At 38.9% G+C, this 22,245-nt stretch overlaps 1 protein-coding gene across 4 annotated transcripts in view; it reads left to right on the top strand.

Annotated features, from left to right (window-relative positions):
- The first annotated feature begins 1,089 nt into the window (after positions 1 to 1,089).
- Positions 1,090 to 22,245, top strand: part of gria3a (glutamate receptor, ionotropic, AMPA 3a) — a 54,336-nt gene continuing 33,180 nt past the window's right edge. For 3 of the 4 annotated variants that reach the window (XR_013206847.1, XM_077241162.1, XM_077241163.1), the window contains exons 1-9: positions 1,303 to 1,615; positions 1,843 to 2,001; positions 8,717 to 8,956; positions 14,028 to 14,215; positions 15,546 to 15,599; positions 15,693 to 15,854; positions 16,190 to 16,357; positions 16,634 to 16,738; positions 20,555 to 20,662. Coding sequence is in view for 3 of the 4 variants with exons in the window: in XM_077241162.1 (XP_077097277.1) it covers positions 1,528 to 1,615; positions 1,843 to 2,001; positions 8,717 to 8,956; positions 14,028 to 14,215; positions 15,546 to 15,599; positions 15,693 to 15,854; positions 16,190 to 16,357; positions 16,634 to 16,738; positions 20,555 to 20,662 (1,272 nt within the window). In the remaining variant the exon portion in view is untranslated. Of the gene's footprint in view, positions 1,616 to 1,842; positions 2,002 to 8,716; positions 8,957 to 14,027; positions 14,216 to 15,545; positions 15,600 to 15,692; positions 15,855 to 16,189; positions 16,358 to 16,633; positions 16,739 to 20,554; positions 20,663 to 22,245 lie in introns of all 4 variants that reach the window. The other variant, XM_077241161.1, reaches the window with a different exon arrangement.

The following is a 22,245-nucleotide window of genomic DNA, read 5'->3' on the forward strand; positions in this document are numbered from 1 at the left end:
TCATTAGTGACACCTGTAAGAAACTGGTGCAAGATTGGTCATTTTGGGCAGTTAATTCTCTTTATAGTCACTGTGTTTCTTAAATAATTAGTTGTGTATATATACTATTTGTTAACTTGTCCAGCCATCTGCACATCAAGTTGCAAGTCAGAATTTACCCAAAAGACAAGATGGTCAACTCAGATCAGAACACACATGGTTCACTTATAAGTGTGTTTTGAATGTGAGTGAGAGAGATGATTGTGAGAGTGTGTATGTGTGTCTGCATTCAACAAGAGAGTAGGTCTGATAAATCTGGCACTGCATACACAGACTTGCCTTGTATGGTCAGTTTAAACGTACACACACACTCACTCACATATAGGAAATGAGGAGCTGAGGAAATCTGGGTTGCTGTTAGTCAGCCGTATCCAGCTCAGTGCTGTGAGCTTTAGTTTTGGGTGATGCCATTGCCAATGCTGAAAAAGTGGAAGCATATCACAATTACAGGCACCTTCAGAGAGCTTTTCTCTTAGCAGAGCATGTTTCAAAAATAAAGATCCTATAATTGCATAAACGCATTGAAACATCAATGCCGATGAACATGTTTTCTGGAAGGACAGCTTGTGTTATCTGAAGCACTCCAGAGACAGACTTCACACACAGTCAACAGCAGTGATCAAACAGATCAGAGGATTAAAATAGAAAAAAATCTCTCTTGAATATATGGACAAGACAAAATAGATAAACACTTATGTGAAAATAATAGAATCATAATAGCCGATTAAATCACAAATCTCTTGAAACTGCAAGAACCTCCAGATAAATTCTGAGGGGAAAAAATACAAATTTGGATTGTTTACACATGCAGTGCAGTGTGTTTGGTAAAGACCAAGTTAACAGCCTGCAGAGATAACCTCTATTCGACATAAAATATTAATATTCTGTTAAAAAATTAAGACAGAAGCACCTTACACTCGTTTATCGACACCTCTTGCGTTTCGACAGAATCGTAACTTACTTTAACACTATATGACTAGCATGCCGGTGTGGGATAGTAATGGTCCGGACCTGTGGGCTGCTGTACGAGAACTTTATTTTTTTCTGTTCGCGCGCGGTAAAACGTTTGGTCCGAGCGTACAAATGGACACGGGATTTGTGGCTGAATATAGGAGGTTTAAACGACGTCTTTGAAGTGGACTGTTCCCAGGGTCGCGTGCCGATTTTTCTGAGCTGTATGCGGACTGCGCACGCGGGTCCGCAGTGGCGGGTTGCGCGCGTGCGTTTGCGCGTACGCGGGTGCTGCTGTTGTAATTTCACGTCACATCAAGTTTGATCAGCGGTCCGATTGGATGATCTACACCGCTGTCCTGAATTGAGAAGCTCTTGCGCTTGTTTGCTCGTATTCGGCTCTCGTCCTGTAGCCCGAATGCACCTATCCGGCATCGCGTGAGGGAGTCGGTGCACATCTGGAGGATTTTGTTGTCGCCCTCGCGCCCGGTCTGGATGTTGCGCGCGAGCTGAAGAATTCTAGAGGTCGGAGACAAAATGCGGCGGCGAGCGCACGCGAGCGTCCTGCTCTTGCCGTGGCTGGTGCTGCAAACACAGGCAGGCTTTCCAAACCAGATCAATATCGGTAAGTGATTTGATTATTTATTGCTCAAAAAATAAAACATCTCCCCTTGTACACGTGCTGATCCTTATCTACCTGCTGCATCACCCACATATTCTTAATTCGAGAAGTTTGCACCTCTAGCGACAAACGGAGTGTGAATTATATGAAAGTCACTACTACTATCCCTACTATACACTATCCTTGTAAATTCAGGTAGATGTTTTTAACTCATCTGATCTCACATACAGGTGGTCTCTTCATGCGCTCCACGGTTCAGGAACACAGCGCGTTCCGCTTCGCCATTCAGCTCTACAACACCAATCAGAACATCACCGAGAAACCCTTTCACCTCAATTATAACGTGGACAATCTGGAGTCGTCTAATAGCTTCTCAGTCACGCACGCGTGTGAGTCTCTGCTCTTTTTTTCCTACATACAATTCTGCGGGACATCCTGCACCTGTTCTCCTTTAAGTGTTCATAACGATATATATACATATATATATATGAAGCTTATTTTGAGGATGTAGGCTTGGTTTGCAAGGACATATTGTGAGGAGGCAGGAGACAACCCTCAGATTCTAATTTTTAAAACAAACAGAACCAATTCGAACAATGAGTCACAGGACCTTGATCATTTTCACTATGTAGGTGGTGAGAAAATTCAATTGCGTGGAAGTCTCATAGTACATGCATGTACAATATTCTCTCACATCAAAGTCTCAATTTCCATCATTTCTCAGCCCACACCATATAAATAAGACTGTGGATCTGTCCTGTTTCTGATATCTGAGAGTATGTCACTGAATCCTATACCATTTTATCTGTTTTTACAACCTTTAAAGTTCATTGCATGCATTAAGTATGCATTCTTTTTTTTTTACCAAGTGTTCTTCTTTCTAGTCTAACTAGGGAACTAGACGTCAAAAGGTGTCAGCGTTCGTCATGAAGCGCTGCCCCTACACAAAAGACAAGAGACACATGCTCCATTTTTCTCCTTTAAACATTTTCTCTGAATTCTTTAAATAAAACAACCAAATATAAACTGTCATATTTAGTCCTTAAACAGAGAAAATGTTTAAATGAGAAAAATGGAGCATGTGTGGTAAAAATGTATAATTTTGTTGGAGGTGACAAAAAGCTAAGGTTTTAATTTCCAATAATGAAGTTATTTATTTGTTATTATTATTTTAATATCAAGAAAAAGAAAAGAAAGCGAGTGAAAAAGAAGAAAAAATAACACATAAAGACTGATAGTGTGAGAAGTTGGCAAAGAAGAGGAATGGAGAGAAAGAAATGTGAAAAAACTCTTCTGTGGCACAAGCCTCAGGTCTTTATAATGGAGAGATAAAGAAAAAGGGAGAAGGACTGCAAGAGAAAGAGCGATGATGATGAGTGCAGGCTGACATTTGCACACATGCCCAAACCAGTGCAAGGGTTAGTGCCCTGCACTCTCTGTGTGTGTGTGTGCGTGCGTGTGTGAGAGTGAGAGAGCTTTACCATCATTATAAAATGCCTGTTTACAGCTGCTGTCATTACCATTTTGTGTCTCTGACTGGCCTGGCTGCTCATCTGAGCGTGTCTATGTAAGAGACAGTGTTTGTGAGCTTTTGGTTTCCTCTCTTATCATGGTGTTATTGCTGCAGTCATTGATCTTTCGTCACTGCATTAACACACACACACACAAACACACTGCTCCAGGCATCAGGTTGGCCCATTGGACAAAAAAACGCTGGGCTTTTAAAAACATAAATACAAATATTTTCCATGTGGAGACATGCACATACCTCTCAGACTCTGAAGGTGATTTTAAAGTTTAATGAATAAACTGTGGAGATGCTCTCAAATCTCAAAGTACATATCCAGGAATAACATGACAGGAATGACAAAGTGCTTTAACAGGGATGCAAGAATGGTTCATAAATAGAGACAGACACTTCTTTTTCTCTCTGGGGTGGTGTTTGAATCAGAGCACACAAACTTTTGTATGCAGTGCCTGTATTAGTCAGGTGAGCCGGTTTTAGCTCAGTCCAGTCACTCACAGTGTTGTCAGTGCGATTTGTGCGTCTAACGGATCCTGCGAGAAAAGGTTTTGACAGCATATGTATGCAGTGACCCTGCTGTTTTAATTGAGGCAATCTGTGTAGTGAAGAGAAAACGGTAGGGGTCAGAGGGTTTGTAAACAGGTTATTTCTCTCTCTCTCTTTCTCTCCCTTTCTACGATTTTCCGTCTTCTCATCATTTTTTTCCATATTGCTCCCTGAAGCGTTCGAGAGACAGATGAAAAGAAGGGCAGAAAGGTAGTAAGCAGATGTAACCTGCTTGCTCAGAAAAAACAAATGAAGGAGGGAGAGACATGTAAACATTACCTTGTCTCTGTATAATTTCTGCACCACTAGTGTCACCAAACAGAATAGCAAAAATAACGACGGCATGAAATTGAAATTCACCCCATCTTTTTTCTAAATGCATGTTATTAATCTTAGGGGCTGTTTACACCTGGCCACTTCATGCGTTTTCTGTGATCTGATTTGAATCCGATCGCTCAAACCACTTCAGGAGGAGGTCTGGGCCGCATTCCAGACGAAACTGGACAAGTGTAAATGCATCTGGTTGGTGAAACTACAAAGGCCTATGTAAATTTTACTCCTCCCAAAAATGCTAAAAAATAAACATGTGAGAGCGTGTTATAGGCTATATGTAATGTTATAGCCATGTGACGGCGCTACTGCAACACGCATTACCGCAGCTGAGCATCTATTCATAAAGCCAGAGAATAGCGAGAAAGCGAGAAAACTATCGAAAATCAAAGTGAAAGTAAGTCGCAGACGCTTAACACACAATCATCATCATTAAAAGTAAAGAAACGAAATGATCTTACCAGAGCTGTTGCAGTGCTGTTTCGATAATCTAAACGATAAACCGTTTCGCTAATATGTAGGCTAGTACACCACAATATGTAAGAAAATATTTAGGGTGCTCCAATTTATCTGCGACCAATCGCTATCGGCCGATAATCGCAAATCTCTCAATTTGCCGATCTCATAAACCGATCTCATGCTGACTCCTCCTGCCGTGAGAGGTATGTGACATAGAGCAGTGGCACTGTCTCAATCTCTGTCCAGCGTGGGTAAAATAATTATTAGATTAGATTCAACTTTATTGTCATTGTGCAGAGTACTAGTACAGAGCCAATGAAACACAGCATCTAACCTAAAGTGCAAAAAGTAAATATATATATATATATATATAAATAAATCTAAACCTATATATAAAATAAACTTCTTATATGAGTGCAAAATATGAGGTATGTCTTTTTTGTGTGAATTCAATTCAGCGTTTGAAATCAGGCTTGTGCTTTGTGTAAGCTATATGTGCAACAAAATTGCTACATTGTAAAAACAAAAATGCACTGCAAGTTCAAACATGTAGGTGAGAGAATTATAATTTTTTGGAAAAATGTCTAAAAAAATTTTGAAAACTTGCTCATTCTCATTTAAAGAGACATGCACTGAAACAGGTGGCTGTGAACAGAGCTGTTTTTGAGGAGGTAAAAAGGGTGTTGTTTTATACAACCATTAAGGATTTTTAACCAAAGTATATTACAAACTTTACATGAAGACCCTAAAGAATCATACCAACTTGTGGAAAATGGGCATCCGATGACCTCTTTAAGACCGATTCACATTGCACCGACAGATGCAGACCAACGCCGACAGCCACCAGACTGCAGCATGCCACTTCGCAGACATTCTGAATCCAATTCAGCATGTTCAATCGGCGAAAACAAGCTCTGACAGATTCCAGCAGACTCCGACAGAGTAACTCACTGATCCGACAAAATCCTGACGAATTGTCAGTGCGGTGTGAATTGGCCTTTTTGAAAATATCTGTCACTACTTCTGTTTTGCGACTTTAAATTATGCAACAAAATAGAATTTCTGATAACTGCTAAGAAAAAATGTCTAAAAACAGAGAATCTGCACTTCACAGTGCTTATATGCAGACTGACCGACTCTTATCTGTTGATTCCATATTTAAATTGATATGAAATGGATGCATATTTGTTTTGCCTTCAAATTATAGCTCATATTTTTTGGGGGAGAACACAATGCAAATGGCCACTGATATATTGTGTACCTATAGTTGTTATCAAACAGGTTTTTCAAACACTCAAGCCTCATCTGTAATTGGTCAGACAAACAGAAAGTCCCGCCACCATTGGCTGAGCAAACAAGCTGGGCAATGTTTTGATTGCACCACAGAGCCACAGTGTTTACACTTTTCATGAAAATCAACCTACACTTAGTTATAGATGACTCTATATTAAGCTGAGAAAGAAGAAAGTATTGTAACAAAAAAGTAAACTCTTCAGCTTTAAGGACTAAAATGAGAGAGTGAGTAAGAACTGAATGTGTCTTTCTGAACCGCAGTGATCGTTTAGTTAGTTCTCTCATGGTGAGAGCTGCTTTCCACTGAGGCGCAATCAATATAGAAAGAGGACAGGACAGGACCACACTCTCACACACACTAAAACATATACCCCCACACACAAACACACACTAAAACATATACCCACACAAAAACAGCACTCAATTTGTGTGTAGATATGATGTGTACGGTTATCTTTCTTTGGACTCATTTAATGAATATCCAGTTGGTGAATGCCGACAGCTTTGGTAGTAGCTAACTATTTCTGGCATATTTATAATAAATGTCAATCACAAATAATTACATTGTTATAATACAATAGGCTACTGTATATCATATATATTATTAACCAAACTAAACACCAGAAGCTTTAAATGCATTAAGTGTGAAGGTGGATTATATCAATATTGCTTTCTTCTGTCATGTATCACTTCCTCAAGATTTAATGTTGTGCTTAATTTTCTCACAGTTTGTGCTTACATTGTGCTTCAGTAGAAGTTGCAGTGGGCAGTGGCCACTGAGGCTAAATGTGAAAACGTTCATGTATAGAGTCCATTCAGGACTCGCTTGAACAATTACTAAAACATCCAATTCATACTTTGCACGTGATGTCACGTGCTGGCTGGCGGGCAAGAACGTCGTTATCTAGCAAGGAAATCCAGTAAACTAATCAAGGATCTTGCCAGGACGTCGCCAGTTTTAATATACAAAAGTTGGTGTTTTGAGGTGTAAACGACATGCCAGATAGTTGTTGTACAATTGGATGCACTATTATTCAGCATAATCGGGTTAAGAACGTGCATGTAAACGCGCTCATTCCCTTAAAGTGAAAGTAGAAACGGACTTTCAGCATCTGTCGCCGCATTAATGCCGCGTTCTCTCAGAGACGACGATAACGCTATAGCAACTATCTTAATTTACTGGCTTAATATTTCTCTTGTGGACCTACATTAATGACAGTAAAAAATTAGAAGAATATTTCTTTTTAAACAAGTTTTTAAAGCTGCTTTTTATTTTCACAGATGGCAGAGTTGTGCTGTTCGTGAACTAAAGACTGCTATTTTGTTTCCATAGCACATTAACAAAACGTTTAATGACACTAATAACACTAAAAACAATACAATTACTAAATATTAATAATATCACTAAAATGATATAGAGCTCGGGATCGTTTCGTCATTTTAGTGATATTATTAGTGATATTAATAGTTAATTAATAGTGATATATATTTAGTAATTGTATTGTTTTTAGTGTTATTAGTGTCATTAAACGTGTTGTTAATGTGCTATGGAAACAAAATAGCCTCTGCCTCACTATATAATTGATTGTAGGCTAGTATTGGAAATTTGCCGTTTTTTCAGCGTTTGTTGCTCGCCAGGTATCCATGGTAGTCACAATAGTGTCAGCAGAAAAATATAGGCTATGTGTTTCACTGATTATTGTCCAAGTGCTCTGATGTTTTTTTTTGTGGAAAGATATCAATAGTTAATCAGTATTAAAAGTAAAATCATGGCGGGCACCATTGCGCTCCTGTGCGCCATACAGCCTCCGCCACCTACTAGGCTGGAGTGTGAAGTGATGGGTGGTGCACAGGAAAGCAATAGCAGCCACCACAATTTTAGTGGATTAAAAAACATTTTGATTTACTGCTAATTTAAATATTGAGGATGTTTCCCCTTCAGTGTCTTTGGTGGGTATGGCTCTATGTACAGGCATATGTGTGTGTGTGTGTTTGTTTATATGTAGTGAGTGTTCGTTGTTGTTGTTGTTGTTTTTTTGCTGTACCAAAGCTCTCAATTGTGTAGTATGAATATATTTTCTTTGCTGCATGATGATTTGAGCATCCTTTTTTCAAGCGTAGGCTGTGTATGTGTGTGTTTATCTGTGTGTGATGATTTTCAACCTCTGGGCTCTCTGAGTAATTTGACATTTGCTTGTATTTTCTTCCTTTTCTCCCTCATGCTTACATGACACATACTTCTTTTGCCTTGCTTTTTTGTTTGTATGTCTTCTGGACACATTTGGGAACATTTGCCCCGTTTGTTCCTTTTCCTTGAATCAACTAACCTCTAATCCTTCCATAGTCCCTTATTCTCTCATATTCTCTTCTTTTCAAGAGGCAGGTGTTTGTGTAAGGCAAAAAATAATTTTCTTTGGGAAACAAATAGTAAAAATGTACTCTTTCTGGATAACATATGGTTGTAAATATTCAGTTAATAACACAGCAAAAGCTGAATTAATGCTTAACACTGACCTTTCTAAGGATTCATTCATGGTTAGGGTCGTGGCGACGTCAGTGAACTCAATCTGTCTACTGTCAGCTTAGCTACATGGTTGCTAGATTTAGAAACATTTGCAGTTTGTCTTTAAATAATTTAGATGACAACTGCATTTAAGGTATTTCAAAATAAATAAATAAGACATTTGATTTGGATTTTAGAAGAAGAATGTACGCCATATTGGAATACATGCAGTCTGTGAAATAAAATATGATATCATAATCTCTCCATTTCTGCTACAGGCTATTGTCTCTTCAGTTTTTTTTAAAGACATACTCAGACACACACATACACAAGTACATAAACTCAGTAGAGAGTGTCATAATACAAAATGCTTTTAAGTTTGTGTGCCTACTGTTTGTTTATTTTAAATGTACTGACTGATGCTTCCATCTCTCTTTTGGTCTGGCAGTCTGTTCTCAGTTCTCCAGGGGTGTCTATGCAATATTTGGATTCTATGACAGGAGGTCAATGAACACATTAACATCGTTCTGCGGTGCTCTGCACACCTCCTTCATCACTCCATCTTTTCCCACGGACACAGATGTGCAGTTTGTCCTGCAGATGAGGCCGAGCCTCCGGGGGGCGCTGCTCAGCTTGCTAGCCCATTACAAATGGGAGAAATTTGTCTACCTGTATGACACTGATAGAGGTGAGTAAACACACACACACACTAACGCGTATACTGTCAGTTGCCAAGTATTCGGACACTAGGAATAGTCAGTGGTGGAAAGAGTACAAAAAATATACTCAAGTAAAAGTACCATTACATTCCAAAAAATTTAGTGTGAGTAGAGTAAAAAACTACTTGAGTAAGAGTAAAAAAGTAGCTCATTTAAAAGTACTCATGAGTAGTGAGTAGTGAGTACTGAGCTGCGGATTCTACCCCCTATAATAAACACTGTTCACTACAATTTATAAATTAAAGAAAATTTGCACATACTGTAATTCACATTATACTTTGTTCTTTGTCATAAAAAATGAAGAATATCTATCATCCATCTTTTTAAAATGCATCAGATCAGTACACTCATCACCATTTAAATCATATTATTTGGGGGGGGGGAAGGCATTTAAAATTAGGCGAAATAGCGAAGCTGTTTTATCAGCAGCATCCACACACACAAAAACAAAAGTTGAACAATGAAAATGATTTTGCGCAAGTGCACTTGCCAAATGAAGACGGATTGTATAATGGATCAATCAAAAAACGTTGTTTATTAACGAGCTGTAGTCACGCACTGACAGAAATGCAGTTCAAGTAAACGCCATGGTTCATAGAGTGCACTGATTCTGAATCTGGCGGCATGGGGAGCGCGAGACGCGGCAGTGCACAGATCGTGACGCGCGTCTCTCTATAATAATGTGATTGTGAAGTAAATGGGAGCGGGAATTCACCGCATTATGAACTCGTCACGCAATACCCCCAACCTCAGACCAAATGTTAGGCCCTGTAGACAGGCCAGCCTATATAAATATCATATTAAGCAGAAATGTGAAATGTACCTTTAGCATATTAGAGGAAGACGCTGATATCTGGATTGAATTGATGCGTGAAGAATGCACTTCCACAGCAGTCACGAGTAACAGCAGGAATACGCGGTTAAAGTTTTCTATGCTTAATTTGATTTGATGACAGTCACGAGAACGATTACTCGATCCAATCACGTTGATGGATAAAAATAAAATAAAATAAAAACAAGCATGTAACGAGTAACGACCACAAACTGAAGGAAATTAGCGGAGAAAAAGTACCGACATTACTTAAAATGTAGCCTACTCAAGTAAAAGTAAAATTACACAATTACTAAACTACTCAAAAAAGTACAATTTCTGAAAAAAACTACTTAATTACAGTAACGTGAGTATTTGTAATTCGTTACTTCACACCCCTGGGAATAGTTCACCCAAAAATGAAAACGCAATAACACAAAAGAAGATATTTTGAGAAATGTGTTGTTTTTTATTCAATGGAAGTCAGTGCTCACCAAAACTGTCTGATTACTAACATTCTTCAACATATCTTCTTTTGTGTTCTGCAGAAGAAAGAAAATCATACAGATGGTGGTACGAAATTTTTTGGGTGAACTATACCTTTAAAATTTTAAAGAAATGGAGGTGGCGACAGATCTTTTCTTCCATATTGTGACGTTAAGTCAGCATCTTTAAAAAGCTTCTTGAATTGTAACAGCATATTGAAAAATGAAAAAAAATGCATGGTGGGGATCTCTACATCGGTAGTCAAAAACCCATTCAATTGGATTTCTTTTGTAGTGTAGATGCTCGTGCACTGACATTTTGGGGGGCAGGTGCTCAAGTGAAAAAAGGCACCCCTCGTATAATTACTTATAAAATGTAAAGTTTTTAAATTGTTGATTAATTACACTATTTATCACTATACACAATAGGGCTGTTATACCAATTAATTGAAATCAGTATAATCAAAATCCATCTAACCATTTATCAACCATGAACACTGCAATTACAATTGCCTAAATAATTTCATGATATCAATGTTCTAAATATAACATTTTGAATATAGAAATATGAAATGTTGGGAAAAAACTAAATGGCGGAAAGTCATAAGTGAATCATGATCCATTCAACCAATTCGTTCTAACCGGCTGATCTTTCATGAAAGAAGCAGGTGTCCACTTTATGAATAGGTCACTGAATATTTGACTCAGCTGATTCATTCAACAACGGTGAATCATTCAAGAACGAAACACCACTGTGTGTTACTGGGAGACGCAACTTTTCTGCTTAGTTTGGAACTTGGCAAAAAACACTCACTTATATGAAAAAACAATCACTCATTTCATTGTAAAATAGAGCTAAAACAGTCCAAATTGACAGCGTTGTGTCTATAAATGAGAAAATGATCAACTTCCTGTTTATTGAACTGCTGTATAAAATAAAGATCACATTTTGCAATCGTGCTGATATTCAAGAAAATGGAACTCTTGCTGGTGTGATATTGCTAAACAATTTTATGTTATGAACACAAAATACAATACAAGGGCAATTCATATTTTGAATATTGGGTGCATTTTTACTTATTTTAGAGGTATTTCTGACCTTTTATGATGCGATTTTACACCAACGGCAGACTAGCTTGCTTGTGCTGAAGCTTAAAGGGGCAAAATATATTTACCCATGTGATGTCATCGGTCACCTAATATCAAAACGAGCCATTTTTTGATATTGAATAAATAAATGCTTTCTTTATAAGAGGACGTTTTAAGCTATGAAACTTGCAGGGTGCTTTATTGATACAAAGACCTCTTATATCTCAAAAGATCAAGGCATATTTGATTTCTCATGTCATGACCCATTTAATGGAGGGCTATTGGCTAAGTTAGGCTGGCTGTATTGAGATGTTTAATTTCACAGTGGTGACAAACAGTGCCGAGGTTTAGCACAGACACGATCGTTACCTGGCTGTCACCAATTAAGCAGATCCGGGAGACGTGGATGCTGCTCGCCTGCTCTACTGAGCGCTGTGGTGACTGTGACAAGGGATGTCAGAGAGGGGGAGGGGCTCGTGTGGTCTCACAGAATTGGTCTCACCGTGATGCCACGGGCCAAATTGAAACAAAAATTAAAATATAAAATAAAATAAAATAAAAAGTGTCTAGGCCAAAATGGCAGGTGCTTGAGCACCACTTAGGGTCTATCTGTGCACGTACCTGATGCGTTGTATAGGTCTAATGTCTACTTTTGTTCACACAAATATTATAAATCAGATTTTGGCTTGCAAATTACAGCTAAAGCAGTAGACATCACTCCTCATATTAGATATTGTGACGGCAGAGTCAAACACTGGTATAATGGAGGACAGTTTTGCTTTCTGTTTGTGTTCCAAATCACCTGATGGGCTTACAGCCAACAATCACACATTATTTTCCTAGCTTGTTTACTCTGAAGAGAGTGCTTACAGGGACAGTTAAAGATACCGAGAGAGACATTGTTATGTTTTCTCCAGGGATCCTCCTTAATGGATTAAACCCATCATACTAATGCACAGAATATTTGGAGTAACTGTGTACTTACAGCTAGAAGTTAATGGAATTTTATTTGTACCTCCACATCTTAATACAATAGGCGGCAAAATTCAGAGACCTCATTGATCATTTGTACAAAAGGTCAGATTTTCTTCCATTGAAGCACAAGATCATGCTCTTTGGAATCGGATCATTCTCAAATCATGATAGAGTGAAGACAGTCTCAATCTGTTACCACCCTTGAAATCATCCACTACAGTCAGCAGGGAGTTGTGCTGGTAGTGCCAAACTTTAAATGGCTTTACATCACCACAGGGCTCTTGGATCTGTTAAATATGCTAAACAGTGACAATTAAAAAAATCTGCGTGAGATTGGAGCCTTGGCTTGATGGTTCACATAAACATTCAGAGACATTGAGTTGTGATGTTCAGATGGGTGCCGCAATCTTTGGCAGGGATGCTCAATAAATAATTCAAAAGGCCAAGTATATAATTTGGAAAATTAATCTGTTAGAGGTTAAGAGATATTTAATGAAGGACTGTAAAAGATTTTGTCCTTACAATGTTTAGCAAGACCCTCTTAATTGCTAATGAGGAACAATGTTTAATTAACTCATAAACCTTAGCAGGTCTGAGCGCTGCTATCACATGGCACGTGCCCTTCCTCTTAATATTTAAGATTTGAAGTGCTTGTGTGTATGTATGTCATTTGAATTCTCACCTCTCTGCAAGCTGTCAGTCTTGCTTAATTGGTCACTGCTAAACAGCCTTGCGGTCTGGCACTCTAGGACGTATACTAATTAAAATAGTGATTGAGTGTATGTGTGCGCGTGTTGTCCTATAATAAATGTGATCGCGGGGCTAAAAACGCGATCAAATAGAACAGGGCTGATTTGTGTCCTGTGTGTGTATGGCCTTGAGCTGGAGGTGATAAAGGGTGTTATTGCTTTTGTGTTTGCTTTGAATCCTTTAACAGGTTAAGTATACCTGTGGTATGTTGTCTATTAATACAGAAAATAATCTATCTATCTATCTATCTATCTATCTATCTATCTATCTATCTATCTATCTATCTATCTATCTATCTATCTATCTATCTATCTATCTATCTATCTATCTATCTATCTATCTATCTATCTATCTATCTATCTATCTATCTATCTCACTTTCCTTAGTGATCTTTTTTTCTTCTCTTGAATACATATAGGATGGAAAGACTTTTTCCCCAACATTTTTACGATAATCATAGCTTATATCACAGCTAACAAAACCCTCACTCGCTGAGGTGGGGTGCCTATTCAGGGGTCTAATATGTGCTGCAGTGGATCTGATGTATTGCAGAAGACCTGATCAGTTGCGTAAAATATATGATCTGCAGTGGATCTGATCTATAGTGGAACATATCAGGGAATTACTTGAATGAAGGCCAAAAACACACCTTCACGAACAAATGCATAAAATATGTGCGTTCTGCCATTGCATTATTATCATTGGTGCAGAGTTGCAATAATTACATTCACCATGTCTCTTTCTCAACCTTCTTTTATCCCTTCAGATTTGCACTGCATCAGCAGTTCCTGTGTGTTCTCAAACCAGAGAGAGAAATGAAGCAGTACTTGCTCCATCATTCTGGCCCAATTCTGCCCTGTTACTACATCTGCACTGGCTCTGATGTAGCAGTGTTTTTCACACCATGTATTATCTCTCTTTTTCTCTCAGGGTTTTCCATCCTACAGGCCATTATGGAATCCGCAGTGATGAATAATTGGCAGGTGACGGCGCGTTCAGTGGGGAACATAGTGGATCCGCTGGAATACCGACGCATTATTGAAGAAATGGATCGTCGGCAGGAGAAACGCTTCCTTATCGACTGTGAGGTTGAACGCATTAACAGTATTCTAGAGCAGGTAAATAAAAACACATAATTTCATCTGTCGGCCTGTGAGTCTGTTTACAGTGACTGTCTGTCATAGTGGTAGATCAGGAAAAGTTCTCAGTCTTGTGGTATCGATCAATACCTTACTAAAATTCAACAGTCGTTAGCGAATAAGGTGATAAAAATAGTGTGTGTGAAAGCATGCGTGTGTTTGTCTAAGTAGGGCACAGCGTCCTATAACAAGTTAACAGTGAGAACTAAAAATACTCCCTTTCCTCTCATCCAAAAATACAGCTCTCAAAGGTACTGTTACATTCTCCGATTCTGTTTGTCTCTTTCACTTATTCTTTGTCTTTCAGTTTTTTTTACCCTCTGTCTATATTTTCTTGTTTTTTTCCCCACACATTCATTTGCATTGAGACAGAGTAGAAAAGAATGTGTGTGCGTGTGTGTCACTAGGAGGTCATAGAGATAATGAAATCCACAAGTAGATCAATCAGTGCTCAGAGAAAGCTAATAAGAGCTCTGCGCTTTCAGCAGACTGGCTGTCTGTTTCTATATGTAAATCAATAGCTGTGTGTGGGTGTGGTTGTGGTTGGGTCATACCTTTATGTTGTGCTGGCACAGCACTAAAAATTTCAATATTGCCAATGCATTCAAGTACTGCAACTGTGTAGAACAATAAATAATAACACAGTCCTGTGATGTGTGGAAGTATGCATTGTAACATCTCCACAGTTCCCAACATGTTCAAGCAGGACAATGGAGACAGTTGATTCATATCTGATTACATAACAATGGGCACTACTGACCTGATTGATTTAGTGAAAAAACATTTAAAATCTACCTATCCATCTATTTGTATATATGCATTTTCCCTGACATAAATGTTGTGGTAGTGAGACTTGGCATTTTTCATTTAAAATAAAATAAAATAAAATATATATTTTTTTTATATTTGGCTTTATTTGTGATTTCAAATATTCTATGGCATGGCCGAAACTATTACCCATAAAACGACAATCAAAGACCTTGTCACTCATGGCCCGTGACTTTTCCCTAGTATTCAGCTATACTAATAATAAAAAGAAAGACACCATTATTTTTCCCCAGTACACCCCCCCACCCCACCCCCCCCCCCAATTATTTACTAATAATAAAAAGAAAAACGCAAGCAAACTTTTTCTTTCCTCCACTGGGACTGCGAAGTGCCCACAGTTACAGAATCACCCTTCTGCAGTTAAGGCTTTTGCATTTAATTTGTTTCCAATTTCGCCTGTCATTCGTTGGTTTCGATATCATGTCCACATAAACTATCAGACATAATGCTGGATGACAGTCTTCCATTCTTTTATTTCTAGGTTGTGATCTCAGGAAAGAACAGTCGAGGATTTCATTACATCCTTGCTAATCTTGTGAGAAAATACACACACATGCAAAGAGCTCTTATTTCCTAACCTTCTGTGAGTGACCTTTCACTTTTGACTATTGGCCATTGCTCTCTGCAGGGGTTCTCTAACATGAGTTTGGATAAGGTGTTTTCAGGCGGAGCAAATATTACCGGATTCCAAATCATAAATTCTGATAGCCCGATTGTGCAGCAGTTTCTCCAGCGCTGGGAGCGGCTTGATGAGAGAGAGTTCCCTGAGTCTAGAAACACTCCCCTAAAGGTCTCTCTCTTTATTTCTATGCTTATTTATGTGCATTTGTGATGTGTTTATTTGGGAGTGTCCCACTTGTGAATATGCTTGCTTGTATGTGTAATTTATGATAACATATTTTGATGAGTTTAATGTAGCAGTCATGCTGTAGTTTTATTAATCATCTCTTTTTTGCTGTTTCTTGCTGAAATTCTCCCATACTGCACCTTTATTTAATAGAATATGAGCTCTCATTTGGTCAAAATGCAGTGTATTGAAAAACTACTTGTCTATAGTGTGGTTCATCTTTCTATACTGATGTTTCCAGGGATGCAAACCGTTTGTCTGTTTGTTGTCATGTTTAGTATACATCTGCACTCACACACGATGCCATCCTGGTGATCACTGAGGCATTTCGGTATTTGAGACGTCAGCGCGTTGATATTTCCCGTCGAGGGAGTGCAGGCGACTGCCTTGCCAACCCAGCAGTACCATGGAGCCAGGGAATCGACATTGAAAGAGCTCTCAAAATGGTAGGAGGGGTCCACAAAGGGCCTCAGACAGAGAGCTGAGAGGCTTCTTCTAAGAGTTAGAAAGACAGCAACATTCACATTTTTACTATAAATGAATGTTCAATACTGTTTAGATATGCATTTTACATTTGTTGAAATAGTTTGTGTTTATTTTCACCTGTATGGTTAAATGATACATATATTACTTTTAATAATGTTGTTTCATGCTTTTCTTTTCTTTTTATTTTGCTTGTTATTTTGTTGGTGTTACTGTTCCTGTGTACTTTCCTTCTGCAGGTTCAGGTTCATGGTATGACGGGAAATATTCAGTTCGACTCCTTTGGACGGCGATCAAATTACACCATTGATGTTTATGAAACGAAACCGGGAGGAGCCAGAAAGGTTAGTAGTTCTGGGAGGGCAGTTTCTATAAATTCACTCAATATTAATGTCACAGTGAAGCCACAAGTCACTTTAGAAAATTTAGCAGTGCTGAAAATAAGACTATTTATTTTAATACACCTACTGGCCACTATATTAGGTAATCCTTGCTAGTACCGAGTTGGACCCCTTTTTGCCTTCAGAACTGCCTTATTTTATTATGGCATAGATTCAGCAAGGTGCTGGAAACATTCCACAGAGATTTTGGTCCATATTAAAATTATAGCATCAAGCATTTGCTGGAGATTTGTCGGATGCACATCCATGATGCAAATCTCTCATTCCACCACATCACAAAGGTGCTCTAATGGATTGAGATCTGGTGACTTTGGAGGCCATTTGAGAATAGTGAACTTATTGTCATTTTCAAGAAACCAGTTTGAGAAGAGCTTTGTCACATGGTGCGTTATCCTGCTGGAAATAGCTGTCAGAGGATGGGTACACTGGTCATAAAGGGATGGACATGGTCAGCATCAGCTTCAAGGTTCGACATTCAGATATGCTCTTCTGCTTACCTCGGTTGCCTGCCGCCATATCACCTGTAACCCAAGACTGGTTGCCCACTGTAGCTAAGGATTGAGCGTGGTCAGTACCTGGATAAAACTAGGTTGCTGCTGGAAGAGGTGTTAGTTAGGCCAGCAAGGGGATGCTCACCCTGTGGTTTGTGTGGTTCACTATACTGTATACTGTACTGTAAAAAAGCACCATTGGCCTCTGTCCATTATCATGGCCTCCTAATCATCCCCATATATACTGATTGGCTTCATCACACTGTCTCCTCTCCACCAATACGCTGTTGTATGGTAGGCATTCTGGCACAATATGGCTTCTGTTGCATCATCCAGGTGGATGCTGCACATTGGTGGTGGGGGTTGAGGAGACCCCCCCCCCCCCCCTTCCATATGTAAAGCGTTTTAAGTGACGAGAAAAGCCCTATATTATTGTATGACCTCTGGCATGACCTCAAGGCATTTTCTCCCACAGAACTGCCTCTCACTGGATAGTTTCTCTATTTTGGACCATTCTCTGTAATCCCTAGATATGGTTGTTTGCAAAAATCCCAGTAGATCAGCAGTTTCTGAAATACTCAGACTTGCCTGTCTGACACCAACAACCATGCCACGTTCAAAGTCACTTAAATCCTCTTTCTCCCCAAAAGGCCCCCCCCCCCCCCCCCCATCTGATGCTCAGTTCAAACTTCAGCAGATCATATTGACCATGTCTGCCATGCCAGTTGCTGTCATGTAATTGGCTAATTAGATACTTGCGTTAACTAGCAGTTGAAAAGTCATTATTAACTCTTTCCCCACCATTGATGGAATTTTTTGTCATATTTGACACGACGATTCCCGTCATTAATGGAATTTCGCGGCAATCCGTGTTTTAACTGTTTTATAGTAGGGGGCGATGTTAAGCATCTTCTGAAAGAATACACAATCTCAGGGTCAAAATGCATGCAAAAAAGAAACAGAAACAAGTGATCGAAGCATTGCTTATGCACATGTAGTCTGACAAACATTTTATTTTCTCAGCATTTTGTCAAAATGTTGCTCACCCACATTAAAAAAAATATAGAATGCATGAAGCTAGAATAAAAAATAATTGTTTAAAAGCAGAGGCTTGTGACATTCTTTTGACATTTTGATATTGCATTTGAAATATTCATGCAACAAAATATTCTGGGGGCCATGAATTTTTGTGGAAATTGTTAAAAATCCTGGCAGTGGCTGGCAAAAAGAAAAGAAAAAAAGTTGGCAGGTAAAGAGTTAAGCAAGAGTTTTTCCCCCTTTGTTTCCCTTTTCTTTTTTTCTTTACTGTACAAATGTATAGTACTTTATGTATAGTACAAATAAACATTTTATCTTAAAAGATCAAGGAAAATTGTATTTCTCACTATACAACGCCTTTAACGTGCACTTGAATGCTCCAGCTACCGTCATACTTGCTTTCCTCCTCCAGTCATTGGGTGCGTCCCAATTCGCATACTATCCGTCCTAAATAGTATTCGAAAATAGAATTAGTATATCCCAAATCGTAGTATGTTGAAATGAGTGTTCCAAAGATACCCGAATGGTCTACTATTTCCGGTCAGAATCCAAAGTGCAGATCGATGCGCACTCTAACGGCTAATATTACCCACAACCCATCGCGCGTTGGACGGGTATTCGGTGAGAACTACAAACACGAGTGAAAAGTCTTAAAAAACTACAGGCATGGAGGACACGCGAGTCCGCCGGTTATGTGGCGAGGTTTAGATAAAGGGGTTTGAGTGATTAATTATCAGTATCTAACCTGACGAAAATGTATTTATTCAACGTAGTCTACATTATATTGCATCTGCAGCAGCATTGTGAACTTTTGTAAAGATACGTTTAGCCATTAAAGCAACACTATGTAGTTTTTGCTCTCGGGGTCCCCCTACAGTTGGGAAACAGTATTGTCTTCTACTACGGTTGTAAAATCTGTCATGGTTACACCAGGGTATACACGTGCATTTGTTGACAAGCCGATACCGTCTTGAGTTCTCGCGAGTTCTCACGTCTTTGGCAGACTGCAAGCGTTGCGTGTGAAATGTCTTCATCGCAGGTACATTGGCATATATTTCAGCATGTCAAATGAATATAATTTCATGGGTTTTATTTTTTTTCAAACGCCAAAAGATCGCGTAGGTCATGTTTACAAGCCAGCGTCATTATAGTAGCCTATTGACAACTGTTTTACATAATGGATATGCAAATTAATTTCAATGTTTGTGTGGTAGGTAATAGCCATATATCGTCAATATTATAATATAATATCAAGCTACCATAGATGAATCTTCAAATTAGAAAAATCTAGGACCAGATAGATTCCGTAACATGGCCAGGCAGACAACAAATTTAAAAAAATAGAGATAGTATTCAAGCAATATATTTACTAGTCCAACTGCATGACAGCCAGGTCAGCATCGGTCGGGCACCCCTCCTCCTCCTTTAGGACCAATATTGATCCTCGTCCGGCCTTTTATTTTCACACTCTTTTTTTCTTTTTCTAGTCTCCTCCGACAAAACCTTTGCCTTCTTCGTTTTAGTTGCTGCTTCGGTCATGACAACAACATACAGACGGCAAACAAACGCTAGTTAGGCTCTCACGTCAGAATTTGAGGAAGTGGGGGGTGGTGGGGAAGTGAGGTATGCCTTAAAGCAGTCGAATTTTGTAGTTCTTTTTGTGCTCGGGTTTCTACCCGAACCCCAAAGTTACGTAGTGCCAGTAAAAGCGATACAGGCTATCGCAGACGTGTCATTTAACCTATTGTAAGTCGATGTACCATCTCTCATGTCTTGGAAATATATTATGAAGGTTGAAAAACTACATAGTGTTGCTTTAACTTTTAAATGCATCATTATATTCAAATTGCAAACACATGAGGAGAGTCTCCACATGAAAGACCCACGACTGGCAGATGAACGTGCTACTACATTTCTCTCCGAAACGGTAGGAAATTAAATTAGATTGAATGGAGGATTTTAACTGTGACAACAAGATTGACAGGGCAGTTTACGGTAACAGGATGCACGCAACAGATCTGTCCGTTAAAGATGACGAAGTAGTATGTCTCAAAGCTTGCCTACTCTTTTGCTACACACTCAAATGAGTACATACTTTTAGGGCGTAGTATAAGTAGGAGAATTGGGACGCAGCAAATCTCTTTCTGTTTTTACTAATTTCTTTAATTGGTTGACATTGATTGATTGATTCTGTTTATATTTTTGCTGTTTCTGTTTCTGTACCTTACAGATTGGCTACTGGAATGAATACGAGAAATTTGTTTATATAGTGGAGCAGCAGGTTACCAACGAATCCTCCTCTGTGGAAAACAGAACCATTGTGGTCACTACTATCATGGTACACTATCTAAAGCTGCTTTTAAATATGCCGAACCATGACCCTTCTGCCCTCTCAGGTTTAGTGTCACAGTTGCATTGCATCCTCGGGGGGGCAGAACGTTTTTCTGTTTTGCTTTGCTTTGCACTCACTCACTACATGTTGAAACAGTCGACCACAATAGAGTGTTTCAACTGTATCCGTGTGAGTGCCAAAGCATTTTCAGTTCCATTCCAGTGGCCTGTTGTAGCAGTGACATCACAATACTGGCTTTGGTAAGAAATAGGTTAGAATGTTCCTCTCTCTGCTTCTTTCACTTCACCACAAAACGTAAGTACTGAACGACTGAGATGTCGGGCTGGATGCAAATGACAGTGTACATAGACACATGCACACAATATTGGCTGAGGGTTTTCTCACACATGTGGAATATTAAGTAAAGTGTTTTATTTTACATCCCCTCAGAGTTCAGATGTTCTCTGGATTTTCTAGCTGAGCTGTTTTTAATTTCCAGCTGTCAAATCAGAAGTGCCCATTAGGCTCAGACAGTTTGTTATTAATTTAGCTCCCTAAAATGACATAATCGTCCCAGCAGAAACAATGAATGTGAGCAGGGACATGACTGTGAGCGAGTGTGAGCAGTGTCCACTCAATAGCAAATCAATACAATTAAAGTTTTTGCTTAGATAGGCTTTTACGTATTTCTCTAATTTATTAGTGTCTATTTAAGTGCCACGTGAAGACGAGTTGTGGTTGGGAACCAGCTGAGTGCCTTTTCATTCAATATTACGTTCTAGTAATATTACAAAATTAAATGCATACAAATATACTGCCACTGTTTAGATGCATCCTGTAAAATACAGCTGCAATTTTGATTGACTAAAAATAAAAAATCTGACCAAGCAGCCCTAATTTTGTAACACCCAACCAAAGCAAAATGATGAATATATTCGAGTGAACTGCGCTTTTATACCATTTTAAAATAGCAAAATGTAATTAGAATTTTACTGTCCATCCCATATATTAACAGTTAACAAGAAATGCAGAACTTCTTAATCTAGAGCATTTCAAACACGACACGTGCCAGGTTATGCACGTGGTAATGTTTTGCCTACTGGACATGCTGCGTTGGACGACTCGTGTTTAAAGAAACATGCGTTAATTGAACCAAATGCTGGAAGTGAATCGGTTGGGGCTGTAGAGTGATTACAGCTGGGCTTAAACGAGTTTCATAATTAGGTCCTTAATGAAGAATTCTGAGAACTTGAGGGCAGGGGGGGGGATGGGAGGGGGAGGGGGGGGGATGGGAGGGGGAGGGGGGGGGAAGGAGGGGGGGGGGGCTGTAGAGGCGAGGACTTAGATGAAACTGAAAGAATATTAATTAAAGAGTGAATGTGGTAATTGATCTTTTGAATAATAACCTGAAGGTCACAGAAACCAAATCCTATTGAGAAAATGAATCAAATGAACTTCAGAACTGTGTCAATGAGTAATACAGTTATTTTAATACAGGTACATTACATTTATTAGAAAGTGAGCATTTATAAGACCAGTCAGAATTACATAAGTAAACAAATTTCACTAAATTTAGTAAGTCACAGAAG

The sequence above is a fragment of the Siphateles boraxobius genome, unplaced genomic scaffold (genome assembly GCF_051911475.1).
Source record: "Siphateles boraxobius isolate OS27281-9 unplaced genomic scaffold, OSU_SipBor_1 24, whole genome shotgun sequence".
Lineage (NCBI taxonomy): Eukaryota > Metazoa > Chordata > Actinopteri > Cypriniformes > Leuciscidae > Siphateles > Siphateles boraxobius.